General features: G+C 60.0%; 2 protein-coding genes across 2 annotated transcripts; both read right to left on the bottom strand.

Annotated features, from left to right (window-relative positions):
* Positions 1-566: 566 nt before the first annotated feature.
* On the bottom strand, positions 567-5,087 carry LOC141478386 (kallikrein-14-like). Its single transcript, XM_074167478.1, has 5 exons — positions 5,018-5,087; positions 4,759-4,921; positions 3,594-3,847; positions 1,827-1,963; positions 567-719 (listed from the first exon to the last, which is right to left on the bottom strand). The coding sequence occupies exons 1-5, from the start codon at positions 5,085-5,087 to the stop codon at positions 567-569; spliced, it is 777 nt and encodes a 258-aa protein (XP_074023579.1).
* Positions 5,088-10,902: 5,815 nt separating this feature from the next.
* On the bottom strand, positions 10,903-18,187 carry LOC141478387 (trypsin-3-like). Its single transcript, XM_074167479.1, has 5 exons — positions 18,151-18,187; positions 15,423-15,585; positions 12,820-13,073; positions 11,993-12,129; positions 10,903-11,064 (listed from the first exon to the last, which is right to left on the bottom strand). The coding sequence occupies exons 1-5, from the start codon at positions 18,185-18,187 to the stop codon at positions 10,903-10,905; spliced, it is 753 nt and encodes a 250-aa protein (XP_074023580.1).
* Between the last annotated feature and the right edge of the window lie 263 nt (positions 18,188-18,450).

The raw sequence follows: 18,450 nt of genomic DNA, 5'->3' as shown, positions 1-18,450 counted from the left end.
GGTGGTTGACCTTCACTGGGTTGACCACCTTCATTGGGTTGACCAACCATGACCAGCTGTGTTGACCCTTGGCATGACCAACCCTCATTGATTGGGTGACCCTTGTCTGCCAAGTGTCCCGTGTCCTCGATGCCACCGAGAAGCCACCGCGGCCACAGGTCTTGGTCCTTGGAGAGCACGAGTGACAGAAATGAGGTTGATCTTCAAAAAAAACCCCAACTTCTCCTGGAAAGTATTTTGAGGGTTTGACCTCAAAATGAAGCCCGTGGCCACTGGGTGTGTGGACAACCCTGGAGGACAGGAGATGCCTTGATCTTGAGGTCTAGTTTTTTGGGTGGGGAGATTTGAAAGGACCAAATTTCCCACCAAACATCACAAGGCTTTAATTTCTCATGTCTTCTCCACCCGCCCCCCCCATCTCAGCAGCTTCACCAGGTGACCCCGGTTCCACCCCCAACCTCTGGTCTTCCACCGTTCTGCCCCCCGGCGAGCGGTGGTGGCATCAGACGTGGTCCTCTGACCTCCCTCCCGCCCCGTGGCCATCTCGGGAGGTCGCTGGAGCATCACTAGTTGTCCTTCATGGTCTTCTGCATCCACTGGGTATATCTACAGACCTTGGTGTAGACACCAGGTCTCTTGGGTTGCCCACATTTCTCCATGCCCCAGGACACGATACCTTGGAGGGTCCCGTTACAAACCAAAGGTCCTCCCGAGTCACCCTGTGGAGAGACGTGGTGTGAACCCGACGTTCTCCACTGGGTCACCCAACCCTTCTTTGGGTTGGCCAACTCTCCCTGGCGTCACCCACCACTGTTGGGTCTCATCAGGTTGGGTGATCTCTTGGGGTTGGGCAACCTCCTTGGGTTGGGTGACCTCTTTGGGTCAATCAACCTCTTAGGGCTGGGTGACCTCTTGGCGTTGGGTGACCTCTTGGGGCTGGGTGATCTCATTGGATTGGCAACCCTCGTTGGGTTGAAGACCATCACTGGGTTGTCCAACCACCCCAAGTTGGTTGCCCAAATCTCCTTAGGGTTTCCAGCCATTGCCGAGTTGGCCAACCCTTGTTGGGTGGAAGAACCAACACCACGTTGTCCAACCCTTGTTGGGTTGATGACCATCACTGGGTTGTCCAACCCTTGTTGGGTTGATGACCATCACTGGGTTGTCCAACCACCCCAGTAGGTTGGCCAGGTCTCCTTGGGGTTTCCAGCCATTGCCGTGTTGGCCAAGTCTACTTGTGTTGGCCAACCCTTGTTGAGTTGAAGATCATCACCGGGTTGTCCAACCACCCCAAGTTGGTTGCCCAAATCTCCTTAGGGTTTCCAGCCATTGCCGAGTTGGCCAACCCTTGTTGGGTGGAAGAACCAACACCACGTTGCCCAACCCTTGTTGGGTTGATGACCATCACTGGGTTGTCCAACCCTTGTTGGGTTGATGACCATCACTGGGTTGTCCAACCACCCCAGTAGGTTGGCCAGGTCTCCTTGGGGTTTCCAGCCATTGCCGTGTTGGCCAAGTCTACTTGTGTTGGCCAACCCTTGTTGAGTTGAAGATCATCACTGGGTTGTCCAACCACCCCAAGTAGGTTGCCCAAATCTCTTTGGCTCTTCCAGCCATTGCCGTGTTGGCCAAGTCTACTTGTGTTGGCCAACCCTTGTTGGGTTGAGGTTGTTGGCCAACCCTCATCGGGTTCATGACTCAACCTTACACCAGCCAACAGAGGAATACCCCCCCACGAGAACCACAAGGGGACACATCCCCTTCTGTCCCCAAGGTCCACCTTGGTGACCACCCCACCCTGGCAGGAGAAGACCTTCTGCCCATACCTGACAGGAGTCCCTCCCCCCTTGGAGGCTGCCGGCGCAGAGCATGTTCTCGGTGATGGAACCGGGGTACAAGCGCCGGCACTCGGCCGCTGAGAAGATGGTGACGTTGACGCACTGCAAGACGTCCGGGTAAGTGACTGAGGGGGGGACACGGTGGGGGGTGGGGGGCGAGAAGAAAGAAACCAGAGCAATCGACCCAGGAACGGGCAGAAATTTGGTCGCCCCCCACCCCAAAAATCCACCCCACCCCCCCGAAAAAAACACTCCCAAAACACCACCCCAAAAAACCATCCCACCCCGCCAAAAAACCCCTAAAATCCACCCTACCCCCAAAAAACCCTCCCCAAAATCCACTCCACCCCCCAAAAAATCCCTAAAATTCACCCCATCCCCCAAAAAACCTCAAAAAATTCACCCCACCCCCCCAAGAACCCCTAAAATTCACCCCACCCTCACAAAAAACCCTAAAATCCACCCCATCCCCCCCAAACCACCCCAAAATCTACCCCACCTCCAAAAAACCCTCAAAAATCCGCCCCACCTCCCCAAAAAAATCCCTAAAATTCACCCTGCTCCCAAAAAAAACCTTAAAAAATCCAACCCCACCCAAAAAAAAACCCCAAAATCCACCCTCCCCAAAAAACCCTCAAAAATTTGCCTCAGCTCCCCCCAAAAAAACCTAAAATCCACTCTGCCCCTCAAAAACCCTCAAAAAATTCACCCCACCCCCCAAAAAACCCTCAAAATCCACCCTATCCCCAACAAACCACCCCAAAAATCCACCCTACTCCCAAAAAACCCTCAAAAAATTCACTCCACCCCCCAAAAAAACCCTCAAAATCCACCCTATCCCCAACAAACCACCCCAAAAATCCACCCCACCCCCAAAAAACCCTCAAAAAATTCACCCCACCCTAAAAAACTCTCAAAAATCCAACCCATCCCCCAAAAAACACCCCAAATATCCACCCCACCCCCACCCCGGAGAAGACGGAGTCGCGTCTCCCCCCTTGAATTCCCTCGGGGATGGTTTTGGGGAGAAAAAGGAGCTTTTTGAGGGGGGGCTCAGATGGGGAAGATTTGGGAGAAGACACAGATGTCCAGGAGAGGGCCTAGATGCCGATGGGGGGACCCAGGTGTCCAGGAGGGGACCCAGATGTCCATGATGGGACCCAGATGTTCATGGGGGGGACTTGGGTGTTCAGGAGAAGACCCAGATGTCCAGAGGTGACCCAGATCTCCAGGAGAAGACCTAGACCTCCAGAGGAGGACCTAGACCTTCAGGAGGGGACCTAGACCTCCAGAAGGGAACCCAAACCTCCAGGAGAAGACCCAGACCTCCAGGAGGGGACCTAGACCTCTAGTAGGGGACCTAGACCTCCAGGAGAAGACCTAGACCTCCAGAGGAGGACCTAGACCTCCAGGAGGGGACCTAGACCTCTAGTAGGGGACCTAGACCTCCAGGAGAAGATCTAGACCTCCAGAGGAGGACCTAGACCTTCAGGAGGGGACCTAGACCTCCAGAAGGGAACCCAAACCTCCAGGAGAAGACCCAGACCTCCAGAGGAGGACTTAGACCTCCAGGAGGGGACCCAAACCTCCAGGAGAAGACCCAGACCTCCAGAGGAGGACCTAGACCTTCAGGAGGGGACCTAGACCTCCAGGGGAAGACCCAGACCTCCAGAGGAGGACCTAGACCTTCAGGAGGGGACCTAGACCTCCAGGGGAAGACCTAGACCTCCAGAAGAAGCCACAACTACTGGGTACCTTCTGGAGAGGTGATGGCCCCCCATCCTGAGGTGGTGCAGGTGGTGCCGGGCTTGGGGAGGCAGGAGGCCACGGGGACGGGCTGGATCCTGCTGGTGAGGGCCACGGGTGTTAGGAGCTTGAGCATCATGATGTCGTTGTCCTTGGTGGTGGGATTGTAGTCGGGGTGGGGCACCATCTTCTGCACCATCTTCTGCACCTCCCCCCACTCCCGCGTGTAGAGGTTGTGCTTGCCCAGGTGGATGGTGGTGATCCTGTGGCAGGAGGGACACGTGGGGGGGTCACGTGGAGAAGGTGGCCGGGGCCACCAGAGCACGGCCCATGGGTGGGGCTTGGAGGTCCCGGTGGGGCCACGGCACCTTGTGGGGCATGGGGTGGCTGGGAGGTGGCGGAAGTGGGCACCTTGGGGGTGGAGGGGACATGGAGACGGTGACGTGGTCACGGCTTCTGGGGGACGCGGCGTGGCCAGGACACAGGGTCCACGGCACAGCCAGGACACGTGTGGGACAGGTCATAGGACACATATGGGACACAGCATGGCCCTTGTGTGGGACACGAGGTCTGCACCATGGTCAGAACATGTGTGGGACACAGCATGGCCACATGTGAGACATGGCATAGGACACGTGTGGGACACGGGGTCTGCAGGGTGGCCAGGACACGTGTGGGACAGGTCATAGACACGTCTGGGACATGGGGTCCACAGCATGGCCAGGACATGTGTGGAACACGGCATGGCCCACGTGTGGGATGTGGCATAGGACACGTGTGGGACACAGGGTCCATGGCATGGCCGGGACACGTGTGGGACATGGCATGGCCCACGTGTGGGACACGGGGTCTGGGGCACGACCAAGACACATGTGGGACACACCACTGGGACGCGTGTCCTGTGGGGCACGTGTGCCACACATCAGGGGGGACACACGGCAGAGCCAGGACACGTGTGAGACCCACAGAGACCGTGCCATGACCATGACAACGGGACACACGTGTGGCCCGTGCAGACCATGCCGCCACCTCAAGGGTGTGGTGGCCCGTGGAGACAGGCGGGCTGGGGGCATGTGGCCCCCCACCTGGGCATGTGAGCTGGATTTGAGGGAGGGGGGGACACGGGATGGGGGACACGCGGCCGCACATGTGACACACGAGATGCCACCCTTACCCCGGCGTGGTGCAGTGGGCCGCCGTCACCACCCACTGGGGGGCCACCAGGACGCCGCCGCAGTAGAGCTTGTACATGTCCAAGATGGCCGCTTGCCAGGGCTGCGAGTGGGGCTCGCAGTCCATGCCCCCCACCACGCGTGTTTCACCCCCCGCCGAGGACACTGCAGGGGACACACACCCAGGCGTGTTTGTGCCACCCCACGCCATGTGGCTTCACCGTGGGACCCTTCCCCTCCCCGCCAACCCCTTGCGCTCACCTGTGGTGGTGGCCACCAAAACCAGGGTTCCCAGTAGCTTCACGGTGCCCCATAGCCTGGGGGCCACCATGGCTCGCCCCTCCATCACCGTGGCCGCTGTGGGGCAGAGGTGTTAGTCCCCGTGGGGGGGGGGGAGGGAAGGAGGGGGGACACTTGGTCCCGTTGCCCCACTCCAGGAGAAGGTGAGAAGGTTCGTGGGGCATCTTTTGGGTGGGGTGGAAAGGGGGGGGCGTTGTGGGGCCTACACCAATGTGGGGCCCCCCCCCCACACACACCTTGGCCCCACCGCCCCGGGGTCAGAGCCGCACGATTCGCCCCGTCATCGTGCTTTTGCAACGATGACATCATCGGCCCGGGCCCCAATCAACACAGTCATCGTTAATGAGAGCCATAATTAAGGGCTCCACCAACTCCTCCGCCTCCCCCCTCCTTGTCTCCAGGCGTTTGACCTCCCAGAACCTCACGCTGCCCTCAGATGCCTCCCCCGGGGAGGGGCTGGGGCTGTAGGTCGTGCCCCCTAGAGATGTGGGTCGTTCCCCCACCCCACCCCTTCGCCCACGGTTGGGGGGGTCACGGTTCTTCAAGGCTGTGGGTGGGATGTGGGTCAGTGTTCCCTGTGGCCATGGGTTGTGGGTTGCAAGGACACGGGTCACAGCTCCCGGTGGTTGTGGGTCGTGGTCCCCCACGGCCGTGAGTTGTGGTTCCCCGTGGGTCACAGTTCCCCACGGCCGTGGGTCATGGTTCCCCCATGGTTCTGAGTCACGGTTCTCCATGGCCGTGGGTTGAAGGCACCCAAGGCTCTGAGTCATGGTTTCCCATGGCCATGGGTGCCACCAGCCCACGGCCATGGGTCACCGCTCCCCACAAACGTGGGTCATGGCTCCCCATGGCAGTGGGTCTTTGCTCCCCATGGAGGGAGGTTGTGGGCCCCATGGAAGTGGGTCAAGGCTCCATGTGACTGTGGGTCACAGTTCCCATGGCCATGGGTTGGAGCCACCCATGGGTGTGGGTCACCACGCCCTGTGGACATGTGCCACAGGCCCCACAGATAAAGGAAATGGGTCCCATGGGGCACGAGTCGCTGTTCCCCACGGATGTGGGAGGTGGTGGGCCCCATGGATAGAGGGTGGTGGGTCCCAAGGACAGAAGGTGGTGAGGCCCATGGATGTGGGAGGTGGATCCCATGGACAGAGGGTGGTGGGTCCCATGGATAGAGGGTGGTAGGCCCCATGGATGTGGAAGGTGGGTCCCATGGATGTGGGAGGGGGGCCCCATGGACAGAAGGTGGTGGGGCCCACGGATGTGGGAGGCGGGTCCCATGGATGTGGGCCCCATGGATAGAGGTGGTGGGCCCCATGGATGTGGGAGGGGGGCTCCATGGATAGAGGGTGGTGGGGCCCATGGACAAGGGAGGTGGGCCCCATGGACAGAGGGTGGTGGGACCCATGGAAAGAGGGTTGTGAGCCCCATGGATGTGGCGGGAGGTTCCCTGTAGAGAGGCCGGATGAAGATGGGGGGCTGAGGATGGAGGGATGTGGGGAGGAAGGGATGTGGGGCCAGCACAGAGAAAGAGGGATGGAGACCACGGATGGAGGAAAGATGGAGAAGGAATGATGGAGGGATCATGGGGAAGAAGGGATGGGATCAAGGGATCTTCTGGGATCAAGAGATGGAGGTAACATGGAAGAGGAAGGAAAGGTGGAGAAGGAAGGAGAGATGGACATCGGGGTGGAGGAAAGATGGAGGAGGAAGGAAAGATGGAGAAGGAAGGAAAGATGGAGAAGGAAAGATGGAGGAGGAAGGAAAGATGGAGAAGGAAGGAAAGATGGAGAAGGAAGGAAAGATGGAGAAGGAAAGATGGAGGAGGAAGGAAAGATGGAGGAACTACAGGGAAGGAAGGAGAAATGGACATCAGGGGTGGAGGAAACCTGGAGGAGGAAGGAAAGATGGAGGAAGGAAAGATGGAGGAGGAAGGATGGATGGAGAAGGAAAGATGGAGGAGGAAGGATGGATGGAGATCAGGGTTGGAGGAAAGATGGAGGAAGGAAAGATGGAGAAGGAAGGATGGAGAAGGAAGGATGGATGGAGATCAAGAATGGAGGAAAGACGGGGGAGGAAGGAAAGATGGGCATCGGAGTGGAGGAAACACAGAGGAGGAAGGAAAGACGGGGGAGGAAAGAAAGACGGACATTGGGGTGGAGGATAGACGGAGGAGGAAGGAAAGATGGAGGAGGAAGGAAAGATGGAGGAGGAAGGAAGGATGGAGAAGGAAGGATGGATGGAGGAAAGATGGAGGAGGAAGGAAGGACGGACATCAGGGATGGAGGAAAGACGGAGGAGGAAGGAAAGATGGAGGAGGAAGGAAAGATGGAGGAGGAAGGAAGGATGGAGATGAGGATGAAGCAAGTGAGAAGACGGGATGGATGGAGACCAGCAGGTGGAAGGAAGGACCACGTTCCCATCACCCCCCCATTTTCCCCCCAGGTCCCATCAAACCTCTCGGCAGGTCCCCTCCGTCCCCCGTCGGGGGCCGGGGCCGCCCCGTTCCTTCCCGGCCGAGTTCTCCCGCTTTCCCGGCCCCGAGGTCCCCCCTTCCTTCTGGCCACCGAGAGGGTGGAGGGGGACAAAATCCTCGTGTCCGTGTGTGTGTGTGTGTCCACCACCCCCTCCCTCCCCAAAAAAACCCCCAAACAAACCACCCCCAAAACCCTCCCACCCACCCCCCCCAAAAAAAAAAAACCACCACCCCCCACAACCAACGTGGGTAAGAAACCGGTCCCGACCGGCCCCGGCGCGTCTTCTCCTCCGCGCCCGTCCCTCCCACGTGAGTCCCGGGGGTTTTATAACGGCGTCGGGGCCCGGCCCCTCCCACCCCACCCCGTCCCGGCCCCTCCCACCCAGTCCCACCCAGTCCCACCCCCCCGGGGGTTCAACTGGAGGCGCCGCCTCCTTCCCTTAATCCCTGGAGGCTTCCCGGAACCGCCTTGGCCTTGCATCACCTGGGGCGCCTCCTGATTGGTCGGCCGGGAGCTGGGAGGGGATTGGCTGGTTGGGCCATGGGGTGGGGGGCGGCTGATTGGCCGGTTGGTCGATGGGGATGGGGGCAGCGGTGGGTGGTCAAGAGGGTTGGGGAAGAGGAGGCGATTGGGTGGTTGGTTGTGATGTCATCGATGGTGGGAGGTCACGTGGCCTGAAAAAGCCAAGGTGATTGGGCGGTTGGTTGTGATGTCATCGATGGTGGGAGGTCACGTGGCCTGGGGAAACCAAGATGATTGGCCGGTTGGTTGTGATGTCATCGATGGTGGGAGGTCACGTGGCCTGTGGAAACCAAGATGATTGGCCAGTTGGTTGTGATGTCATCGATGGTGGGAGGTCACGTGGCCTGTGGAAACCAAGATGATTGGCCGGTTGGTTGTGATGTCATCGATGGTGGGTGGTCACGTGGCCTGTGGAAACCAAGATGATTGGGCGGTTGTTTGTGATGTCATCGATGGTGGGTGGTCACGTGGCCTGAAAAAGCCAAGGTGATTGGGCGGTTGTTTGTGATGTCATCGATGGTGGGAGGTCAAGAGGGTTGGGAAAGCGAAAGGAGATGATTGGCTGGTTGTTTGTGATGTCATCGATGGTGGGAGGTCACATGGGTTGGGGAAGCCAAGGGGGATGATTGGCTGGTTGGTTGTGATGTCATCAATGTTGGGTGGTCAAGAGGGTTGGGAAAGCCAAGGGAGATGATTGGCTGGTTGCTTTGGAGACCGGGGCGTGTTATTGGCTGCTGCCTTTGTGAGCCAGTGAGTCCCATTGGCCAGACCGTGCTGGAGACCAGCACGTACTGGTTGGGCAACCGGCCTTGGAGACCACCGCATCCACACGTCCATGAAACATGTCCACGTGTCCACACGTCCATGACACGTGTTTACATGTCCATGACGCACAACCACTCATCCACAACACATGTCCACATGTCCATAGGTCCATGACACACGTCCACAACACACGTCTACATGTCTACGACACGTCTACAGCACACGTCCACATGACCACGACACATGTCCATGTGTCCATATCACCATGACACATGTCCACACATCCAAAACATGTCCATTCGTCCATGACACCTGTCCACATGTCTATGACACATGTCCACATGTCCGTGACACATGTCCACACATCCATATGTCCATGACACGTCTACAACACACATCCACACATCCATGACACATGTACACACACCCACATGTCCACAGCACGTGTCCATATGTCCATGACACACATCCACAGCACATGACCAGGTGTCCATATGTCCATGACACACATTCATATGTTCACAACACATGTCCACATGTCCACGACACACGTCCATGTGTCCACACATCCACAACAAATGTCCACATGTCTACGACACATGTCTACAGCACATGTCCACATGACCACGACACATGTCCACGTGTCCATATGACCACGACACACATCCACACGTCCAAAACACACGTCCACGACACACGTCCCCACCAGGCCCTTTCCCCACGTGTTCACACTCGCACCAGAGGGCACTATCACCCCGTGTGGCTTGCATGTGGGTTGGGGCGGGGCTTCTGGCCCAGGAAGGGGCGTGGCCAGGTGGGGGCGTGGTCATGTGGTGGGAGGGGCGTGGCCTCCTCCTCCATCCCCACCCCTCTCCCCCCTGCGGGGTGTCCGTGGTGTAAACAGGGCGGTTCTGCTTCTGGGTGCTTGGCCCGACTGGTTCTCGCGGTGGGGGGGCCTCGTTAGCGGCCGCCTCTCATTAACCAGCTCTTAATTGGGGCCAATTAAGGCGCCCACGCGCTGCCGGGAGGGAGCCGACTGCCGGCTTCACTCCTGGGTTACGCCAGCCCCGCCATAACCCCGGGTGCCCCGGGTCGGGGGGCGGGTTGTGGGGTGTCACCAACACGTGGTGGGGGGGTCGCAGGGTGGGGGGGGGGACACATGGGACCTTGGGGGCCCGTGATGACCTCCAGAGGAGGACACGCGTGGTGGTGACGTGGCGGCCGTGGCCACCAGGGTGGAGGTAGGTGGTGGTGGGTCACCATCCATGGCTTCCTGAGCTGGACACGTGTGTCCTCCAGGCTCGGACATGTGTGTTGTCCTGCTGTGGGCATATGAAGCCTCCAGACCTGGACACGTGATCTTCAGACCTGGACACATGATCTCCAGACCTGGACACATGTGGCCATGGATGGCCAGCTGTGTTCACCAGACCTGGACATATGTGTTCTCCAGACCTGGACACGTGATCTTTAGACCTGGATATTCATGGCCTCCAGACCCGGATACGTGTTCTCCAGACCTGGACATAGATGTCCTCCAGACCTGGACACGTGTTCTCCAGACCTGAAGGTTGCCACCGTGGCCACCATCACTGTATGTGTGGTTGGAGCTTGCCACCGTGGCCACCAGCATCAGATACATGTGGCCATGAGCGTCCTACCATGGCCACCATCACCGCATGTGTGGTTGGATGTTGCCACCATGGCCACCAGCACCAGCTGTGTAGTTGGAGGTTGCCACCATGGCCACCGGCACCAGATACATGTAGTTGCCACCGTTGCCACCACGCTTGGCCACGATTCACCCCCCCCGGCCACCAACCCCACCCCTCAGAACCAGACCAATTCCCTCACCATCTCATGGTGGCCACTACCCTCCCACCTCCTCCCCCACCCCCATTGGCCACGGTGGCCACAGCTCGCCGGAAGGTGGCCATGTTTCACAGGGCTTTATTCCAGGAGCTCTTCCCCAGGCTGGGGGGGAGGCCAAGGCGGGGGTAGGAGAAGAAGGGAGAAGATGACCCCTGGTGGTCTGGGGTGGGCCGGGGCGAGGAGAAGACCTCTTGGGGGTTGGGTGGTGGCTCAGGGGTGGCTGTTCCTCCTCATGGTGTCCTGGATCCATGGGGTGAACTGGCAGACGCGGGTGTAGACCCCTGGTTTGCCCCGTTGCCCGCAGACCTGCATCCCCCAGGAGACGATGCCCTGCAGCTCCTCCCCACACACCAGGGGACCTCCCGAGTCGCCCTGAGAGGAGGGGACAGAGAGAGAAGAACCTCATGAGATGGGCCCCACGTTGAGGTTGGGTTCCTCAACGCCCCACACCCCAACTCCACCCCACAGAGTCGCCTCGGGCCCCATGGTTCTTCCTTGAGGACCACCGTGGCCTGTGGGGTCAAGACTTGGAGACCATCATGATGTTTAGGGGTCAAGGCATGGAGACCACCACACACTATGGGGTGAGGGTATGGAGGCCACCATGCCCTATGGGGCCAGGACATGGAGACCATCATGGTCTACAGGTCAGGGCATGGAGACCACCATGATCTATAGGGTCAGGACCACCATGTCCTGTGGGGCCAGGACATGGAGACCTCTGTGCCCCATAGGGTGTTGGAGCTGAGGCCCAGGAGGTCCCTATAGCGCTGAAGAGGTCCCTATAGCACTGAAGAGGTCCCTATAGCACCCTGGGGTCCCCATAGAACATGGGAGGAGGGGGAGGGAGGGGTGGCTGTAGAGTTCTTGGGGGTCCCTATAGCACCCAGTGTCCCTATGGAACCCAGGGGCTCCCTATAGCACCCAACATCCCTATGGAACCCCTCTATAGCACCCAACATCCCTATGGAACCCAGGGGCTCCCTATAGCACCCAACATCCCTATGGAACCACTCTATAGCACCCAACATCCCTATGGAACCCAGGGGCTCCCTATCACACCCAACGTCCCTGTGGAACCCCCCTATAGCACCCAGATGTCCCCATGGCACTCGGAGGTGTCCCCAGACCCAACCCACCATGGAGGTGGTGGTTCCTCTACCGGTCTCCTCAAGGCCACGGGTGCCCCCACCCCCGGTTCTTCTCCACTGGGGGGGTGTCCCCACCAGTGGGTGGAGCCACCTGGGCCCCACCAGGGTTGGGGGGCAGCTCCCCACCCCCCACCCCACCCCAGACCCACCTGGCAGGAGTCGGTGCCACCCGAGGTGACGCCAGCGCAGAGCATGTTCTTGGTGATGCCTTTGGGGTAGAGCTTGGAGCACTCTTCGTTGGCCATGGTGTAGACCACACCGCACTGGAGAACGTCGGGGAAGTAGCCTGGGGACAGTGGGACACCGTCACCCACCTCAGTCCCCACCCAGGGTGGGGGAAAGGTCCCAGGGGTCCATGGAAGGAGTGGGACCCTCTCCCTCCAAGGGTGACGTGGGTGTGACAGCCCACCATGGAAGACACCCTCAAGATGAGGGATGAAGGGCCACCTTGGAGGTGATTTGGAGTTTCCTTGTGGTCATGGGGTGGAGTTGGTGGAGAATGGGGACCTCTAGAGCCACCCCATGGACCTGGGGGAGGTGTCCCCAAGTTGCTGAGATTTTCCCAAGACACTGAGATGTCCCCAAGATCCTGAGATGTCCTCAAGTTGCAGAGACCTCCCTGAGACACTGAGATGGCCCCAAGACAAGGAGATGCCCCCAAGATCCTGAAATGTCCCCAAGAACCTGAGATGTCCCCAGGTTCCTGAGATATCCCCAGGTTGCTGAGATGTTCCCAAGATGCTGAGATGTTCCCAAGTTGCTGAGATGTCCCCAAGACATTGAGATATCCCCAAGATGCTGAGATGTCCTCAAACACGGAGATGTCCCCGAGACCCTGAGGTGACCCCAAGTTCCTGAGATCTCCCCAAGCTGCTGAGATCTCCCCAAGTTGCTGAGGTGTCCTCAAGCTGCCGAGATGTCCCCAGATCCCTCAAGGACAACCCCCCACGTGCCACCAGGAGATGTTTCCACCTACCTTCAGGGCTGCTGGTGCTGCCCCAGCCCGACACGATGCACTCGGTGTTGGGTGAGGGACATCTCCTGGGCAGGGCCACCGGCCGGACATAGTCGGTGAAACGGGCCGGTTTCTGGAGCTTGAGGAGCATGATGTCACTGTCATGGCTGCTGGCGTCGTAGTTGGGGTGGATGAAGGCCTTGGCTGAGTTGATGCACTGCTCTGTCCCCTCCTTGGTCTTCAAGCTGTGGTCCCCCATGCGGATGGGGATGGGCCTGGAGAAAAGACCACGGTGAGGTTCCTGGTGGAGGTGGCAGGGAAGGTCCATGGGGTGGAGAAAGGACCACGGGGTGGAGGAAGGACCATGGTGTGGAGAAAGGACCATGGTGAGGTTTCCTGGTGGACATGGCATAGAAGGTCCATGTGGTGGAGAAAGGACCATGGTGTGCAGAAAGGACTGTGGTGAGGTTTCCTGGTGGACATGGCAGAGAAGGTTCACATGGTGGAGAAAGGACCATGTGGTGGAGGAAGGACCATGTGGAGGAGAAAGGACCACGTGGTGGAGAAAGGACCACTTGGTGGAGGAAGGACCGTGGTGTGGAGAAAGGACCATGGCGTGGAGAAAGGACCATGGTGTGGAGAAAGGACCATGGTGAGGTTCCCTGGTGGACGTGGCAGAGAAGGTCCATGTGGTGGAGAAAGGACCACTTGGTGAAGGAAGGACCATGTGGTGGAGGAAGAACCATGTGGTAGAGGAAGGACCATGGTGAGGTTCCCTGGTGGACATGGCAGAGAAGGTCCATGTGGTGGAGAAAGGACCACTTGGTGGAGAAAGGACCACGTGGTGGAGGAAGGACCATGGTGTGGAGAAAGGACCATGGTGAGGTTCCCTGATGGACGTGGCAGAGAAGGTCCTTGGGGTGGAGAAAGGCCCATGTGGTAGAGAAAGGACCACTTGGTGAAGGAAGACCCATGTGGTGGAGGAAGGACCACGTGGTGGAAGGTGGCCCATGGGTGGAGAAAGGACCATGGTGAGGTTCCCTGGTGGACGTGGCAGAGAAGGTCCACGTGGTGGAGAAAGGACCATGTGGTGGAGAAAGGACCACTTGGTGAAGGAAGGCCCATGTGGTGGAGAAAGGACCATGGTGAGGTTCCCTGGTGGACATGGCAGGGAAGGTTCACATGGTGGAGAAAGGATTATGTGGTGGAGAAAGGACCATGTGGTGGAGGAAGAACCATGTGGTGGAGGAAGGACCATGGTGAGGTTCCCTGGTGGACATGGCAGAGAAGGTCCACATGGTGGAGAAAGGACCACTTGGTGGAGAAAGGACCACGTGGTGGAGGAAGGACCATGGTGTGGAGAAAGGACCATGGTGAGGTTCCCTGATGGACGTGGCAGAGAAGGTCCATGTGGTGGAGAAAGGACCATGGTGTGCAGAAAGGACCACTTGGTGAAGGAAGGCCCATGTGGTGGAGGAAGGACCACGTGGTGGAAGGCGGCCCATGGGTGGAGAAAGGACCATGGTGAGGTTCCCTGGTGGACATGTGGAGACCCTGGAGAAGGTTCACATGGTGGAGAAAGGACCATGTGGTGGAGGAAGAACCATGTGGTGGAGGAAGGACCATGTGGTGGAGGAAGGACCATGTGGAGGAGAAAGGACCATGTGGAGGAGAAAGGACCACTTGGTGGAGAAAGGACCACGTGGTGGAGTAAGGACCATGGTGTGGAGAAAGGGCCATGGTGAGGTTCCCTGGTGGACGTGGCAGAGAAGGTCCTTGGGGCGGAGAAAGGCCCATGTGGTGGAGAAAGGGCCACGTGGTGGAGAAAGGACCACTTGGTGGAGGAAGGACCGTGGTGTGGAGAAAGGACCATGGTGAGGTTCCCTGGTGGACATGGCAGAGAAGGTCCTTGGGGCGGAGAAAGGCCCATGTGGTGGAGGAAGAACCATGTGGTGGAGGAAGGACCATGGTGAGGTTCCCTGGTGGACATGGCAGAGAAGGTCCACATGGTGGAGAAAGGATTATGTGGTGGAGAAAGGACCATGTGGTGGAGGAAGAACCATGGGGTGGAGGAAGGACCATGGTGAGGTTCCCTGATGGACGTGGCAGAGAAGGTCCATGTGGTGGAGAAAGGACCACGTGGTGGAGAAAGGCCCACTTGGTGGAGGAAGGCCCATGGGTGGAGGAAGGACCATGGTGAGGTTCCTGGTGGACATTCCAGAGAAGGTCCACAGGGTGGAGAAAGGATGGTTGAGGTGGTCAACCCCATGAGATGGTCATACTGGGAGCCCACCTGGATGCTTGTGGTGCCCAACCCAATGGGATGGTCATACTGGGAAGCCAACTGGATGGTCGTGCTGGGCCATAGAGGTGGCCACCCAGTCCTAACTGGGAAGAACTGGGTCCCAGAAGGCCGTGGGGCAGGAGGAGAGACCACCCCACTGTGACCATTGAGGTTCTCCACCCACGTTGAGCTGAATCCCAAACTAGGTTCTCCTACGCCCAGGACCACCTCCAACTCCTGGTGGCTCCTCCCAGTAGCCCGTGGCCAAAAGGGGGGGTGGTCCCCACTCCACCCCACCCCACCCCACTGGTGGGGTGTCCACCGGGGGGGGTCACCCCACCTGTTGGTGTTGCAGTGGGCGGCCGTCAGCACCCAGGACTTGTCGATGAGGACCCCACCACAGTGGATGTTCTTCTGGGGGCCCAGGAGGACCACCTGGTAGGGGTGACGCTTCTTCTGGCAGCTCCGGCCCCCCACGATCCGGGTCTCGTCCCCCACGGCCACTGGGGGGACGCGGAGACGGGGGTCAGCACCCCAGTCCCCTCCCAGTGCCTCCCAGTTCCCTCCCAGTTCCTTTCCAGTTCCTTCCCAGTGCCCTCCTAGGAGGTCTCCTGGGCCACCCAGAACGTCCCCGTGTCACCCCCATGTCCTCCCAGCTCTCCCTCTCCCTCCCAGTGTCCCCAGAGACCTACCAGTGTCTCCCAGTGACTCCCAGTGCTCTCCCAGGAGGTCTCCTGGGCCACCCAGAACGTCCCCGTGTCACCCCCATGTCCTCCCAGCTCTCCCTCTCCCTCCCAGTGTCCCCAGAGACCTACCAGTGTCTCCCAGTGTCTCCCAGTGCTCTCCCAGTGCCCTCCCAGTGCCCTCCCAGTTCCTTTCCAGTTCCTTCCCAGTGCCCTCCTAGGAGGTCTCCTGGGCCACCCAGAACGTCCCCGTGTCACCCCCATGTCCTCCCAGCTCTCCCTCTCCCTCCCAGTGTCCCCAGAGGCCTACCAGTGTCTCCCAGTGTCTCCCAGTGCTCTCCCAGTGCCCTCCCAGTTCCTTTCCAGTTCCTTCCCAGTGCCCTCCTAGGAGGTCTCCTGGGCCACCCAGAACGTCCCCGTGTCACCCCCATGTCCTCCCAGCTCTCCCTCTCCCTCCCAGTGTCCCCAGAGGCCTACCAGTGTCTCCCAGTGTCTCCCAGTGCTCTCCCAGTGTCCTCCCAGTGCCCTCCCAGTTCCCTCCCAGTTCCTTTCCAGTTCCTTCCCAGTGCCCTCCTAGGAGGTCTCCTGGGCCACCCAGAACGTCCCCGTGTCACCCCCATGTCCTCCCAGCTCTCCCTCTCCCTCCCAGTGTCCCCAGAGACCTACCAGTGTCTCCCAGTGTCTCCCAGTGCTCTCCCAGTGCCCTCCCAGTTCCTTTCCAGTTCCATCCCAGTGCCCTCCTAGGAGGTCTCCTGGGCCACCCAGAACGTCCCCGTGTCACCCCCATGTCCTCCCAGCTCTCCCTCTCCCTCCCAGTGTCCCCAGAGACCTACCAGTGTCTCCCAGAGCTCTCCCAGTGTCCTCCCAGTGCCCTCCCAGTTCCCTCCCAGTTCCTTTCCAGTTCCTTCCCAGTGCCCTCCTAGGAGGTCTCCTGGGCCACCCAGAACGTCCCCGTGTCACCCCCATGTCCTCCCAGCTCTCCCTCTCCCTCCCAGTGTCCCCAGTGACCTACCATGTCCCTCCCAGTGCCTCCCAGTTCTTTCCCAACATCACCTTGTTCCCCCTCCGTGGCCCCCAGTGCCTCCCAGTGCCTCCCAGTGCCTCCCTGCGTCACACCGTCGCCTCCCGCCGCCTGCCAAGTTTTCCCAGTAGGCTCCAGTTCCCTCCCAGTGCCCCCAATTCCCTCCCAGTGCCCTCCCAGTGCCTCCCTGCATCACACCGTCGCCTCCTGCCACCTGCCAAGTTTTCCCAGTAGGCTCCAGTTCCCTCCCAGTGCCCCCAGTTCCCTCCCAGTGCCCTCCCAGTGCCCTCCCAGCACACCCTCAGCCCCTTCCAGTTCCTTCCCAGTAACCCTCAGCCTTTTCCAGTTCCCCTCCCAGTAACCCTCCGTGCCTCCCATCGCTTCCTCATTCCTTCCCACGTGCCACCAGTGTGGTCCCAGTGCCCCCAGTTCACCTCCGACTCCTTCCCAGTACCCTCTCAGTGCCCTCCTGCAACCTCCTCTTCCCCTTCTACACTCCCCCAGTGCGCCCAGTGCTTCCCAGTTTCCCCCTTTGTACTCTTCCCCGGTACCTTCTCTTTCCCCCTTACCCACACCAGTACCCTCCCAGTGCCTCCCAGTGCCCCCAGTCCGCCCTCCAGCTCCCTCCCAGTACCAGTCCCATGCCGTTGGCTGCCTCCCAGTGCTTCCTCTTTCCCTCCCACTCGCACCAGTATGCTCCCACTGCCTCCCAGTGTCCCCAGTTCACCTACAGCTCCTTCCCAGTACTACCCAGTGCCCTCCCAGTGCCTCCTGAGGCCTCCCAGTGTCCTCCCAGTACCTTCCGCTCTCTCTACCCCCTTACCAGTGCCCCCCAGCGTCCTCCCAGTGCCCCTCCAGTGCTGTCCCAGCACCCTCCCAGTGCCCCCCAGCCCCCTTCTAATGCCCTCCCAGTGCCCCCCAGTGCCTCCCAGTGCTTTCCAGTGCCCTCCCAGTGCCTCCCCAGCCCCTTCCTAGTGTCCCCCAGTGCCCTCCCAGTGCCCCCCAGAGCCTCCCAGTGCCCCCTAGCAGCCCCCAGCATCCTCCCAGTGCCTCCCACTGCCTCCCAGCTCCCTCCCAGTGCCTCCCAGTGCCCCCCAGCCCCCTTCCAATGCCCTTCACTGCCCTTCCAGCGCCTCCCAGCACCCCCTAGCGGCCCCCAGCTTCCTCCCAGTGCCTCCCAGAGCCTCCCAGTGCTCCCCAGTGCCTCCCAGTGCTATCTCAGTGCCTCCCAGTGCCCCTCAGCCCCCTTCCAATGCCCTTCACTGCCCTCCCAGTGCCTCCCAGTGCCCCACAGCGCCTCCCAGCGCCCCCTAGCGGCCCCTAGCTTCCTCCCAGTGCCTCCCAGTGCCTCCCAGTGCCCGTACCGGCGGCCAGGAGCAGCAGGGGCAGGAGGCGCTCCATGGTGGTGGGAGGAAGAGGAAGGTGATGGGGCGCAGGGGCCCCAGCTCCTTAAATCCCCGTGGGGCCCCGCCTGAGCTGGGGCCACCCCGGGAGGGAGTGGGGCCGGTCGGGGCAGTCCCACCCTCCCACCACACCCCAGCCCGGGGCGGCGCGGGTGGCAACCAGTGCCTCCCAGTGCCTCCCAGTGCCTCCCAGTGCCTTCCTCGGGCCTTCCCAGTGCTTTCCCAGTGCCTCCCGGGGCATTCCAGTGCCTCCCAGTGGCC

The sequence above is a fragment of the Numenius arquata genome, unplaced genomic scaffold (genome assembly GCF_964106895.1).
Source record: "Numenius arquata unplaced genomic scaffold, bNumArq3.hap1.1 HAP1_SCAFFOLD_1015, whole genome shotgun sequence".
Taxonomy (NCBI): domain Eukaryota; kingdom Metazoa; phylum Chordata; class Aves; order Charadriiformes; family Scolopacidae; genus Numenius; species Numenius arquata.
The sequence above is the reverse complement of the archived record's forward strand: the minus strand, read 5'-3'. Positions and strand labels throughout refer to the sequence as shown.

What these genes read in the sequence shown, in the direction of transcription:
- LOC141478387 (XM_074167479.1), bottom strand. Translation starts at nt 18,187, where the DNA reads ATGGAGCGCCTCCTGCCCCTGCTGCTCCTGGCCGCCG. An exon ending in CCTGCTGCTCCTGGCCGCCG is followed by an intron (nt 15,586 to 18,150) that starts GTACGGGCACTG and finishes GCGTCCCCCCAG; the next exon opens with TGGCCGTGGGGGACGAGACC. An exon ending in GTGGCACCGACTCCTGCCAG is followed by an intron (nt 11,065 to 11,992) that starts GTGGGTCTGGGG and finishes CCCTCCTCTCAG; the next exon opens with GGCGACTCGGGAGGTCCCCT.
- LOC141478386 (XM_074167478.1), bottom strand. Translation starts at nt 5,087, where the DNA reads ATGGTGGCCCCCAGGCTATGGGGCACCGTGAAGCTACTGGGAACCCTG. An exon ending in GCCCACTGCACCACGCCGGG is followed by an intron (nt 3,848 to 4,758) that starts GTAAGGGTGGCA and finishes CTCCTGCCACAG; the next exon opens with GATCACCACCATCCACCTGG. An exon ending in GGCCATCACCTCTCCAGAAG is followed by an intron (nt 1,964 to 3,593) that starts GTACCCAGTAGT and finishes TCCCCCCCTCAG; the next exon opens with TCACTTACCCGGACGTCTTG.